The following is a 12993-nucleotide window of genomic DNA, read 5'->3' on the forward strand; positions in this document are numbered from 1 at the left end:
GATTATTCAAAAATCATATGGTATTCCTTTTGGCCTTGTTTGATTTCATATATAAAAATAAATTCCAGAGGGGACTTCCCTGGTGGTCAACTGGTTAGGACTCCATGCTTCTAATGGACACATGCTTGATCCCTAATCAGGGAACTGTTAATAAGATCCCACATGCTGCATAGTGCTGCCAATTAATTAATTAATTAAAAATTTTAAATGAATAATAAATTCTAGAACCTCACATCAGTCAGAGTAGCCATCATTAAAAAGTCTACAAATATAAAATGCGGGAGAGAGTGTAGAGAAAAGGCAACCCTCTTACACTGTAGGTAAGAATGTAAATTTGTGTAGTCACTATGAAAAACAGAATGGGGGTTCCTTAAAAAACTAAAAATAGAGTTTCCATATGATCTGGCAATTGCAGTCTTGGGCATATATCTGGACAAAACTATAATTCAAAAAGGTACATGCGCCCGTATGTGCATAGTACAACTATTCACAATACCCAAGACATGAAAACACCCTAAATGTCCATGAACAAATGAACAAGGAAGATATATATAGATACACATATATATATAAAGGAATATTACTCAGCCATCGAAAAGAATGAAATAATTTGCAGCAACATGGATGGACCTAGAGATTATCATACTAAGTGAAATAAGTAGGAAAGAGAAAAACAAATATTGTATGATGTCACTTACATGAGGAATCTAAAATATGACACAAATGAATGTATCTACAAAACAAAAATAGATTTACAGATATAGAGAACAGACTTCTGATTGCCAAGGGGGAGTAGGGGTGGAGGAGGGAAGGACTAGGAGTGTGGGATTAACAGATGCAAACTATTATATATAAAACAGATTAAAAAATAAGGTCCTACTGTATAGCACAGGAAACTATATCCGATATTCTATTATAAGCCATAATGAAAAAGAATATGAAAAAGAATATATATAATAACTAAATCACTTTGCTGTACAGCAGAAATTAATATAACACTGTAAATCAACTATAATTCAATATTTTCAATTCCAAATATATTAAATAAAACTAAAAACAATCTAATTGAAAACATTAGCATTAAACATAGAATATTAGCAAAATATCCTGATGAAGGTGGCCTTTGTAAGCTGTCTTAGAAGCTTTGATCCACAAAGCAAAGTTTGACAGATGGTTTCATTAAAAGTAAAACATTCTCATTTGCAAAAGATACCATAAACAGAGGCAGAAAAATATTGTGAAAAATATGGTAGGCAGAAAATTAATATAATTTTTATGGGAAAGGTTTTAGCATATTAATAAAAAGAAAAACAAAATAGTTTGAAATGAATATGAACAGTAGCAAAATGTAGATATGGGCAGTGACATTTTATAAATGCCTTCAACTTCATGAACGGTCAGGACAACACAAGTGAAAACAAGATGTCATCTCTAGCCCATCAGCTTGGTAAACCTGGCATTATGGTAAATATGGCATTATGACTTATTTAATGCCATAAAGATGACATTAAATCATGATTTTTTTATACTGTTCAAATGAACGTGAATTTTTAACACCTAAAATGTACTTACTCTCTTCTGTTTTTATTTATAATTATTTTAATTAATTAATTAAAAATTATTTATTTTAATTTATCTCAGTGATCCTATCCTTCTTCTAGGACTCCATCTCAGAAGATACTAATATATAAGGATAGAGTACAAGGATGCCTATTATTATTAATTTATATATTGTTACTATAGGTCATTGTTAAACATGCATTTTTATCAATTAAAAGTGAAAACTTCTTGAATCAAATATGGGACATTCAAACTATGGAATTAAATGAGGCTATATTAAAAATAATTGATAGATGGCTATACCCTTGGGAAATTGTTCATGATATTTTTTTAAGTGAACAATGGAAATGGACAGAGGAGTCTGGTGGGCTACAGTCCACGGAGTCTCAAAGAGTCAGACATGACAGCACACACTCACACACATACATATACCTATATGATGGTGTATTTTTCTTCCAATTTTCTTTAACTTTTTATTTTTGTTAGAGTCAGCTGATTAACAATGTTGTAATAGTTTCAGTTGTGCAGGGAAGGGACTCAGCCTTGCATATACATGTGTCCATCTTTCTCAAACTCCCCTCCCATTCAGGCTCCAACATAACATTGATTAGGGTTGCCTGTGCTATACAATAGGTCCTTGTTAAATATAGGTCATTTTAAATAAATCAGTGTCTTCCAGTTTTATTGAGATATAATTGATATCCAGCACTGTTTCAAGTTTAAGATGTACAGTATAATGATTTAAATTATATAATTTTGAAATGATTACCACAATAAGTTTAGTGAATATCCATCATCTTATACAGATACAAAATAAAAGAAAAATATTTTTTTCTTGTGATGAGAACTCTAAGGATTCATTCTCTTTTTGACTTCCATATATAACCTACAACAGTGTTAATTATATTAGTCAGGATGCACATTACATCTCTCCCCTGGAGAAGAAAATGGCAACCAACTTTAGCATTCTTGCCTGGAGAATCCCATGTATGGAGGAGCCTAATGGGCTGCAGTCCATAGGGTTGCAAAGAGTTGAGTACAACTGAAGCAACTTAGCATGTACACACATTATATCTCTAGTATTTGTTTATCTTATAACTGAAAGTTTGTACATTTTGACCATCTTTGTCACCATACAAAAATATTAATTATGCTTGACTATATTCCCTACACTGTGTATTTCATCCCCATGACTGAATCATGACTCATTTATTCGGTAACTGGAAGTTGGTAGCTCCTAATCTCCCTCACCTATATTAGTCATCTCCCCAGCACCCTCTCCTCTGACAACCACCTGTTTGTTCTCTGTACTTATGACTCTATTTCTGTTCTGTTATGCTTATTCATTTGCTCTGTTTTGGTTCTTTCTTTGTTGTTGCTTGTTTGTTTTTTAGGTTCCACGAATAAGTGAAATTGCTTTTTTCTGTCTGACTTATTTCACTTAACATAGTACCCCCTAGGTCTATCCATGTTGCTGCAAATGCCAACATTTCATTCTTCTTTATGACTGAATAATATTCCACTGTATATTTATATACCAAATCTTCTTTATCCATTCATTCATTAATGGACACTTAGGTTGCTTCCATATCTTGACTATTGTTAATAATGCGGCAATGAATATAGAGGTTCATACATTATTTTTAAATTAGTGTTTTGTTTTTTTTTTTTTCCCTAGAAAATACCCAAAAGTGGAATTGCTGGATTGTATAGTAGTTCCATTTTTAATTCGTTGAGAAACCTCCATACTGTTTTCCATTTTGGCTATACTAATTTACATTCCCACCAACAGTACATGAGAATTCCATTTTTTCCATATCCTCACCAAAACTTGTTAACTTTTTGATAATAGCCATTTTGACAGGTGTGAGGTGATATCTCATGGTTTTGATATGCATCTTCTTGATCATGAGTGATGTTGAGCATCTTTTCATGGGTCTGTTGGCCATCTGTATATCTTCTTTGGAAAATATCTGCTCAGATCCACAGCTTATTTTTTTAGACACTTTGTGTGTGTGTATGGAGCGGAGGGGTTGCCACTTTATTTTTTAATTGAAAGATTATAGCTTTACAAAATTTTGTTGTGTTCTGCCAAACAGGGGCTCTGTCAAAACCTATTTTTTAATTGGGTTGTTATTTTCTCTTTTTGATGTTGAGTTGTATGAACTGCAATCTCACACTCTCTGTGAGAGTCTGACACACCTAGAGTGTGTGACAATGTTGACAGCTTTGTGCATTTTGGAGCTGCAGGAGTTTCCTTTAAATATTTATGAGGAGTTTAGATTTCTTTGTATATTTTTCTTAGTATACAGTTCATCGTTTTCATTGGATCCTTAAGAGGATCTATTCCTCAAAATAGCATAAGACCCTTTGTCCCTAACACCTTGTAAGCATGAGAGAGGTGGGGGAGGGGGGAGGTCTCACGACAATACCTATGACTGGAAATGTGAATGTTCTATGACGTTTTTTCTAGGGAAAAGAATATGTAAAAGAAGAAAAGCATTCTGAGCAATTTTGGCAGGGGTCTATTTATCAGTCATCTGTAGCTCCCCTGCTTCTCCTCAGTCTCCTCCTGCTTCCCTCTTCTCTCAGTCAGGCTGGAAATGGAGGTAGAACAAGTGTTGCTCTGGGTGGTGAACTCTATCCCTTGAGAACTTATTGAGGGCCTGCAAGTAAACCGCCAAATCTGCTTAGCAAAGTCTCTGAAGCCAAGACTGCCTCAGTTCTGTGAAGAAAGGCAGACAGAGCAGTGGCAGCAACCAAGACATATATAATTTTCATTTTCCACTTTCTTTCCCAGAGCTGACATGGGAGAGATAAAAACCTGGTTATTAGCCATTTTCTACAATCGCCCCACCCCCTGCTATTATTTCTCATAACATGTCTCTGTGGATCATTAATGTGCTTGCAAGCAGATAGTTTTGTATGAAGTATTTATTTACCCATATTATTAAGTTGTGTGTGTTTCACTGGAAGCATCTGCTCTGAGACCGTTAAAGCATATGATGATAAAAATAGGCATGCACATGGAAGGAGTATTCTGTCCATGGACTATGAGCAGATAAGCTCAGCATGCCAAATAGTGATGAAACAATGAGGAGATACAATGGAAAAACACACTTGAGAAATGTATTACATAAAATAATTTACTTCTCATTCAGAATGACCTTCCAGACCTATTGGTGAGACAGCAGTCTGTGAGTACAGATACAATCTGAAAATCATGACAGTTCTAATAGGGCAAGACCAATAGAGTTACACATTTGGATCCTGGAGTTAATTAGAGACAAAGTGTGGAAATGTGTATAACAGAAAGAGACACTGATGAGAAACTCTGGAGGCACGGAAAGCAAAACTGCTAGAGATATAGAAAGGGTACAGTTGAGGAAATCTATAAATTTAATACAATGAGACTTTTATACATACACTCCAATGTCTTCATTTTACAGCCCAGTCTATTGGCTTAAAAACTACAAAGGTGTCCATGTTTGTAAGTTATACTGGAAGAATCAGTGCAGTGTTCATGCATGCTTATGTGTGCACTTCAAAGGCAATAATTTTAGAAGAATGAGAAGAAAATTACTTCCTGGCCATTCATTAATAGTTCAGGTGATATCTTGCACCTCCGTTTGTAAAACAATACAATAATAAAAACATTATATAAAACATCATAAATAACATAAATGAGACATTTTCAAGTATTTCATGTGCCTTGGAAAATTCTAAACAGTAGTTTTAAAATTGATATCCTTTTTTTATTTTATCCCTTTTCTCTCATTTCATCTCAGAGCCTAAAATGAAATGTTTTCAGCCTCTGTTAGTCCTAATGTTTGGGATTCAATGAGCCAGATTTCACTTTCAAAAGAGAAATTTATGTGGGCTTCTCAGTTTGTGAAAACATGTTCCCCCCTTATAAAATGTAATCTTTCCCCTGATGCTGGTTTATAAGGAACAAGTATATAGCCTAGAGCCATTATGGGGGGAAAAACAACCACAGTGAATTAAGGAGCCTCATCTAATGGCTAAAATTCTCAGGAAAAAACAAAATGAGAAGAGCACCTTAATCAAGAGAGGAAAAAAGAGTAGGGGATAAGAACATTAACCTTTAAATTCTGTGCCCGTACTAAACCAGCATCTTATAGTAGGTAGAGCTGGCAAGGCTTTACCTATGTTTCTTCATTCAGTTCAAGCACTCCTTCTCCAACTCCTTACCAACCTGGCTGCTGCTATTATGCATCAAGCACCCAGGCAAAGAAGGGGAGACCGGCAGCTTGGGGACTCAAAAGTGCAATTAGTGACAGCCAGCCAAAGACAGCACTGCGTCAGACAGGCATAACATTTTTTTATGTTTGCTCCTTAGAATACTATCCAACTTGGAAGCTGTCGATGGCTAAATTAAGCATGAAGTCCATGCTTCTCCCTCAATACTCATGGAGTTTTACAGAATCAACTTTCCACAGGTTAGCATTCCTTTTGTAGCCTGCAGGGCAGCTGGTTTAGTTTGCTCTGTTCAGTTGCAGAGTGAAAGACAGGGGATCAGATCATGCATGTAAATATGTTCACACAGTCTAGTTATGAGCACCTAGGGTCTCTCTTGTCTATTCTTGCAGAAATATATATGTATGTATACATGGATACATATATACAGACTGCAAGTATGTATATATATGTGTACATATACATATACATACACACACACACACACACGCACACACAGAGATACATAAAATACATCAACCCCATCTAAACATCTCAAGACTGGTTAACAGAACACATGTGCCTATGGATGTCACATGAAGTGTACCAACCACTAACCAAATAACCTGAGGTCACACTGTTGGCAGGAGAGAACTGCCAAGTCTTTGAAAACCCAGACCCACAAGGCCATTATTCAGACATCTGCTCACATGGCACACTAAAAGAAATCTGAGACAACTGGACTGGGATGAGGTCCTGCCCTGATGAACACCAAAATTAATCTAGTTTTTGTATGGGAGTGACTCACACATAGCCAGCAGCATGAACACTAGGCTGCAATGTGGAAAAAGCACTGGTGCTTAATAAAGATCAATATTTGGCCTCAGGTTTTCCAGGCATATAGTCTTGGCATTTCAGCCTTCCACTGCTGAGTGAGAATTAAGCACACTGGGGGAACAGGGAAGGACAGTCTGTGGAACTCTTTGCTCCTTTCTGCTTCTCTGATCCACAGCTGGAAAGGTTGACCAAATCAAGGTAGAATCGAGATTTCAGGAAGCGGCGGTATGAATCCTTTTCCATCAGGTTGAAAATCTTTCTCTGAGCCTCATCAAAGCAAGTTATTGTGGGCTCCAGCATGTTCCGGCTTGTCTCCTCCCTGGTGCAAGAGTCCAGGTTTACCTGAGGGGCAGAGGCCAAAGGTCCATTATACATTTTACCCCATAAGGATGGGAAGTTGTGAGCTTTGTACGAGTGCGCACCCTCTATACCTCAGGAGTGAATAAAAGGACACTTGGCTCCACCCTGGCACATGTGAGAGAACCCAGGGAAATATCTTCCATTATTTCTCACAAACTGGGAAGATTCATTCAGAAGAATTCATGAAGGGAGATAATCCGAGTCATCTAGGTCAAAGAGCTTTTTACTTAACGAACTTATTTGAGGCTGTCAAGATTGTAGTAACCTGCTCCACTGTTGTAGCTTTAACTCACGTCATCTAAGGATCCGTGTTATTGAATGTCTAGAAAGTTTCTTTAAGATCTATACAGCTCTCTTCCATGTATACCTACCTCTTTGGTTGCCTGGACTGAGATGAATTCATTATAGATCTTTTTGGCCTTGGGACTTAGTTTAGAGGGTGATTTGATTTTCTTGTATTCTTCACAGCTGATCCAGAAGTCAATGTTCTCCTCACTGTATTCAGACTTCAAGAAAGCTTTGAAAGCTGCCAACCCACCTGCGACAGAGGAGAAAGAACCACAGTTGTCATTGCACTGGTGGACACTGTATTGCAAATAAAGCTGGGATACTTGAGGGAAGAAAGCATTGGTTCAAATAGTTCCCTATCTTCCCTGTTGGAGGGATTACTGAGGGTCAGATAATTCTAACCTATGTTTGATATCTATTGGATATCATTTATACCTAGTGTTTCTTGCTCGTGGTTTGAAGTTTCTTTCGGGAACATTTTATGCTTCTGAGATACCTATGCTGTCCTTAGTTGCCAAAGTGAATTGTTTGGGAAGAGAAACTGAAGTCAATTCTGAAAGAAATCTAACTATTTGGAGATTTCCCTCTGCCCTTTTTCAATGTGGTGAGAAAGATGGTTTTCCACATGGATTATGTATGAGCTTTCCATTGTACATCACAAAGATCTAGGGTATGGTAAAATTTTAAGGGGACTAATTTTTCTGAGCCTGAAATTTAGGAGAAATCCAAGCCTTTCTGTAATTCCTATCAGATCAAGTGTAGTATGAAATAACTTGTCTATCCAGCATGCTTTATCTTCATCTTGGGGAGTGGTGGATGGTGGGAAGCTGTCATACTTACATTCATGACTAATCAGGTTTTCCAGTGATTCAGCCCATTTTTTTACTTCCTCATGGCTCACCCTAAAGACATTAGAGAAAAAGAATAAGTTGAATGCTAACATATAAAATGGGGGCAAAACATTTAAGATTTTGAATAAAATGCGGAGATTTTATTTTTCATCATAACAATGAGACCTGTTGTTGAATAGGGCAATCTTTCCACTAGATGTATGGAAATTTCAAATGCGACCATGATCTTCATGAAAATGAGGCCTTCATGATCCAAATCTAGGTTAACTAGGGACATAGCTTCTTTTTCCCTCACAGAGTATCTCTGTCATCAGATAGTTAATACTCAGTGGCTCTTTGCCAAAGCCTTTCCTCTTACCTCTGACATATCACCACTTTGTCCTTCTTGCTGTGTGAAGAATTATGTTCACAGGAATCTGACTTCTGCAGCAGGAAACCTAGCCGATGCTTCATATCTTTTGCACTGAGCACAAGAAGGGAGAGAAACAGAATAATGACACTCAGTTCGTTTAAAAAGATATCTTAATGGTACAGTTCAAAGAGTCCATTACTAGTAAAGAGGCAGAGGCAGTTTATTTAGGAAATAGGAGTTGAGGCTGGCAGGAACTCTCAGGAAAATGAGATTCCACCTCTGCTTCTTCCTATGGCTCCCTGCAAAACTTGGAGCACAGCCTCCTTCATCAGTAACTGGATTTCTGACTCTTCAGTCTACCTGTAACCCTGTCATTTTGACCAGTGGAACACTTAGGTATCTTCAGTAGAAACATAATGAAAACTTGACGGTTTTCTAAGTTTTAGGAATTGAAGAGCAAGTGAACCGTGAAATATGGCATCTGGTTGTTGCATGCCACCTTCTGGAGGGTGGTTGCTATTTCCATCTGCCTCATTGTTAGCAGAGGAATGTAGGAGCACCTCAGGAATTAAAGGTTTGTTCAGTTTCAGCCTGGATGTAGTGAGCAAGTCACGTTATGGGATATACACGGATGTGAGTGGCTCCAGCAGAGAGGAGGGGGGGAATGAGGCGGTTAACACAAAAGCTCAGGCTGAAACCTGTGCTCCTACAGGCTTGCTTCTAAAGACTCTCCTGCTTTCCTTTGAAATATCTACACTATAAGGATATTTATACTATAAAGGACATCTGAGACTGAAAAACAATAGCAAGGAGAAGCATATAAGAGTCATCACTGAAGCTTGTGACTAGAGCAAAGCTTCCAGTTTATGGCCACTGTTTAATAGGTAGCTAGGGCTGCCGTCTATGGGGTCGCGCAGAGTCAGACACGACTGAAGTGACTTAGCAGCAGCAGCAACAGGGTATGGCAGCACACATAACTTACTAAAAAGGGGGGACCTTCTAATAAGCTTTTAGCTCAACTTTCTCACTCTTTACTTGTTCTTTTGCTTGGATCTCATTTTCTATAAAAGCGGAGACATAGTTTTAAAGTGGAAAATGAAAAAAAAAAAGTGGAAAATGTCATTTTGAAGGAAATGAATGACTAGTTGAATGACTAGATGTTTCTACTTGGAGATAGGAAAATAAAGCCACAAGGACAAAAGGACATTTTAGGCTGGCTACTAATATATTAGTGCCTTATCTATGTGCATTTCTCCAGGAAGTTGGGAATCCATTATGTTCTTGTGCTGCCCTTAAAACAGTGTTTTCTCTCCCCCACAAGATTATTCTCCTTTCTCTGTAACCCCCACTGCTCATGGGATATAAAGTCTTCCTTAACAATTGCAAAATCTAAGCATGAAGCCTAAGGTGATGATGTAAGCATATTGTGATCTTATATTTCCATGTGCCAGGTCTGGCTGAGATCTGACAGTTTATTGACCGATAGAGTTATTTCATGAAGACCTGGAAGTATGCTTAGCGAGTACATTACACTTGTCCTTATAACACAAACAACCACAGAAATAAAAACCAAAATGACTCCAGCAACCTCTGAACTAAGAAATCTGGATGCGATCTGCACACCACCACCCACCACCTATGTGACCTTGAGCCTTTCCCATTCCCTCTGGAGCCTCAGGCACCAATGTGAGAATGAAGGTGCTGGATGAGATGATTCACATCTCATGAGGAAAGGGGAGAGCAGTGCACCCTGCTGACATACACTTTACCTCCCCAGGTTAGCCTCTTAGCTCCTGAGAGTAAAGCTCTAGAGCAATTACTTATCTGTCTCCTAAAATATTTACCAGAGCAAAAGTTACACCTGACAGTCCTGTGTTTTGCATGCTTAATTTTATATCTGAGTTAACTGAAGCTTGGATTGATTTGCTCTATTCAATTCAGGAAATTAATGATGGAGGTCAGAGCCACTGTTTTCATAAGCACTCTCTGCCAGATCCTCCTGCTTCATTTGAAAGCAGCCATGAAAGAATGATGAAAAAAGAACATTTTTCGTATTCCTGAATGACAGGAGGTAAACTCCTTAGGATTGTATAAAAAAAAAGTGTGCTTTCTGAGATAATTCTAAATTAAAATTTAAGGTGATTTCTATTTGCAGAGGAACATGAAAGGGGGTAGTACACCTACAAAATGACTTTTTATCTTTTACTGTAAGGTTAAGTAATGTAAAAGATACTAGTTTTGTATTTTTTCAACTAGCTAATATATGAGCATCCTATGAAAGCATTTATTTGTACTTTTTTTAAAAAAGCAAAGACATAGGAGCAGCTGCATATCTTTAAGTTTGTTTATTAATCAAGAGACAGTAAATTGATAAAACAATGTCTTTAAGGTGAGACTTTCCACAGAACCCTTAGCTGATAGGTTATGATCAGTACTTGACAACCACATGGCATTTCCAGAACTAGAGTAGGGAAAGATATAAAGGAGATCTAGTTTTGAGACTCTTATTTTACTGTAGCATTTGCTTTTAAGAACAGAGAGTGAAAGATACTGGAGCATCACACAAATAGCACAATGCCTTTCTAGTGATGTAGCCCAACTTCAGTCTGGAGCATCCTCCCCAAAGTGAGATTTAATATACCATCAGAAAGCCTAGACCCATGATTCCATGCACCTCACTGATAGTCAGATAGCAGTAATCACAGGTAGCGATATTACAGACCACTGTGCATAGTCCAAAACCTCATATAAGTCTTTAATTAGAAGTAGCTTGATTAGAGGATTATAAGAGTCTTCAAGATCAAGGTCATAGAAAACAACATATAGGAACCCAAAATCTGGAGTAAACACTTCCTAAGTCACAATTTCTAGTTAGTTTTAAAGGAAAGCTAGGAGGCTGAAGATTTCTGCATCACGTTGTTTCTAAATCCAAAGAACCAGGTTAGTAAGTAGAATATGCAAATAACTTAAAGTCTATTTGAAAGTTTAACGCAGTCTGGTTCAGTGGCTGAAAATAATCTTACCTTCTCAAGCAAGAAGCCGGCAGACCCGCAAGTCCTTTGCACATCTTGTGTAGTATGGGATTCGCGACAGGAAAGAAGTGCTGCAGGAGGAGCTGTGGCTTCTGTTCTGAGCACAGTTTGCCTTTTCTCCGGTAAAGATACTGTCAGAATCCTCTGAGCGTCTCCCTCCCAAGCCTGTAGGGGTCTCTTTTATAGCCCAGCCGCGACCGTCCAGCCAATCAGATAGCAAGTCTGTAATACCAGCTCCTCTCAGCCTCCTTCTGGCTCTCCATCCTCTGCAAGAGATAAGGAAGAAAGGACTGACGCAACAATGCAAAGTGAACGAGCAGAAAAATCCTCCTGCAAAATAGACATACAGAAAATATAAGCTTGCTTACTGTCTCTAAGGCTGTCTCAGGTTTCAAACTTCCAGGAAAGGAAATAAGTAGTGTACAATGCTTCAAAACACGGGTTTATTCATTTGTCTATAAAAACAATGTCAAGGAAATTCGCCTCCTGGAAGGAAATGGGCCAGCAAGAGTTTGTGGGCTTACTTTGGGGCTGACTTTTAACGTCCTTCCTCTTTTGCATTAGAAATATCATACCAGCCATGCTCCAAATCTGATCCCTACTGCTTCCAAAAGGTTGTGGGCAGAATCACTGTTTCCAGGCAGAGATTGGCAGAAGTTGCTTTCTTGGTTGTCACATCCACACAGGGATGTGGGGGAGGAATAGCTGGAAGACAGGCAGTTATACCCTGGCAACATAGAAAACTAGCTTAGGGAAAATAGATTAGCTACATCTGTAATCAGCCTGACTATGGAATACTTTTCTAGAACTCTTACTAAGAACAAGATTCAGCCAAGCACTGACAGTCTCTTTTGTACATGCATATCTCCTGTAAAAGCTTCAAAACAGCAGCTTGAAGACAAGAACAGGGAGTAAAGGAACAAATATAGACACCTATTCTTATTCAAAAGTGGATTTTCATCTTATTATGTCTTATTCAATTTGAGATATACAAACAAATACTTCAAAATATTGAGAAACAGAGAAAGATAGAAGAAAAATGTGTAGTTTGCCTTTCATGTTACCAGGGTTCACAATGAACATAAGCATATCTAACCCTGCAGGTGGTTCTAAACACATGGACAATTAGTATCTTTTGTATACAATATGATGGATCAAATACTTCAAAGAATCATGCAGGTGTTTCACATCTTGTAGCTGTAGCTCAAACACTCACATCAGAATTATAGAGGGATCTTCTCCATATAGGAAAGCTATGAGGGGAAGGAGAAATTAATTGCTATGTCAGAATTGAACAGCTTTCACTTTGAAAGCAGAAAGTTTCCTGATTATAAGATGTAGTGAACTGTGCCTTAAGTATGAGAAGCTGAGGTATCTAATTGTTTAGGTGATGAAGATGAAAAATAGATGGGTTACAGTGAGATGCAAAGTGACTCTAGAATATTAAAGGGAAAGTGGTAAAGAGGAATGCCCCGACCACGTATGTGGCTCTCAGCCTCCCCTCACTGACCCCATC

The 12993-nt window shown here is 37.8% G+C and overlaps 1 protein-coding gene across 2 annotated transcripts; it reads right to left on the bottom strand.

The window, feature by feature from the left end:
* Positions 1-4688: 4688 nt before the first annotated feature.
* On the bottom strand, positions 4689-11632 carry RGS4 (regulator of G protein signaling 4). Of its 2 annotated transcripts, XM_081485731.1 has the most exons (5): positions 11469-11632; positions 8452-8556; positions 8083-8144; positions 7326-7492; positions 4689-6936 (listed from the first exon to the last, which is right to left on the bottom strand). In XM_081485731.1, the coding sequence occupies exons 1-5, from the start codon at positions 11510-11512 to the stop codon at positions 6697-6699; spliced, it is 618 nt and encodes a 205-aa protein (XP_081341857.1). In that variant the 5' UTR covers positions 11513-11632; the 3' UTR covers positions 4689-6696. The 2 variants fall into 2 exon arrangements, with proteins under 2 accessions (XP_081341857.1, XP_081341859.1); XM_081485733.1 differs by lacking the exon at positions 7326-7492.
* Between the last annotated feature and the right edge of the window lie 1361 nt (positions 11633-12993).

This window comes from Giraffa tippelskirchi, chromosome 5 (assembly GCF_054371585.1).
Source record: "Giraffa tippelskirchi isolate mGirTip1 chromosome 5, T2T-mGirTip1v1.2.pri, whole genome shotgun sequence".
Taxonomy (NCBI): Eukaryota; Metazoa; Chordata; class Mammalia; order Artiodactyla; family Giraffidae; genus Giraffa; species Giraffa tippelskirchi.

Excerpts from the sequence above, each read along its gene's own strand:
- RGS4 (XM_081485731.1), bottom strand. The coding sequence starts at position 11,512 with ATGTGCAAAGGACTTGCGGGTCTGCCGGCTTCTTGCTTGAGAAG. Across the intron at positions 8,557-11,468 it reads CCGGCTTCTTGCTTGAGAAG|TGCAAAAGATATGAAGCATC; the intron begins GTAAGATTATTT and ends TCTTGTGCTCAG. Across the intron at positions 8,145-8,451 it reads AAAGTGGTGATATGTCAGAG|GGTGAGCCATGAGGAAGTAA; the intron begins GTAAGAGGAAAG and ends TAATGTCTTTAG.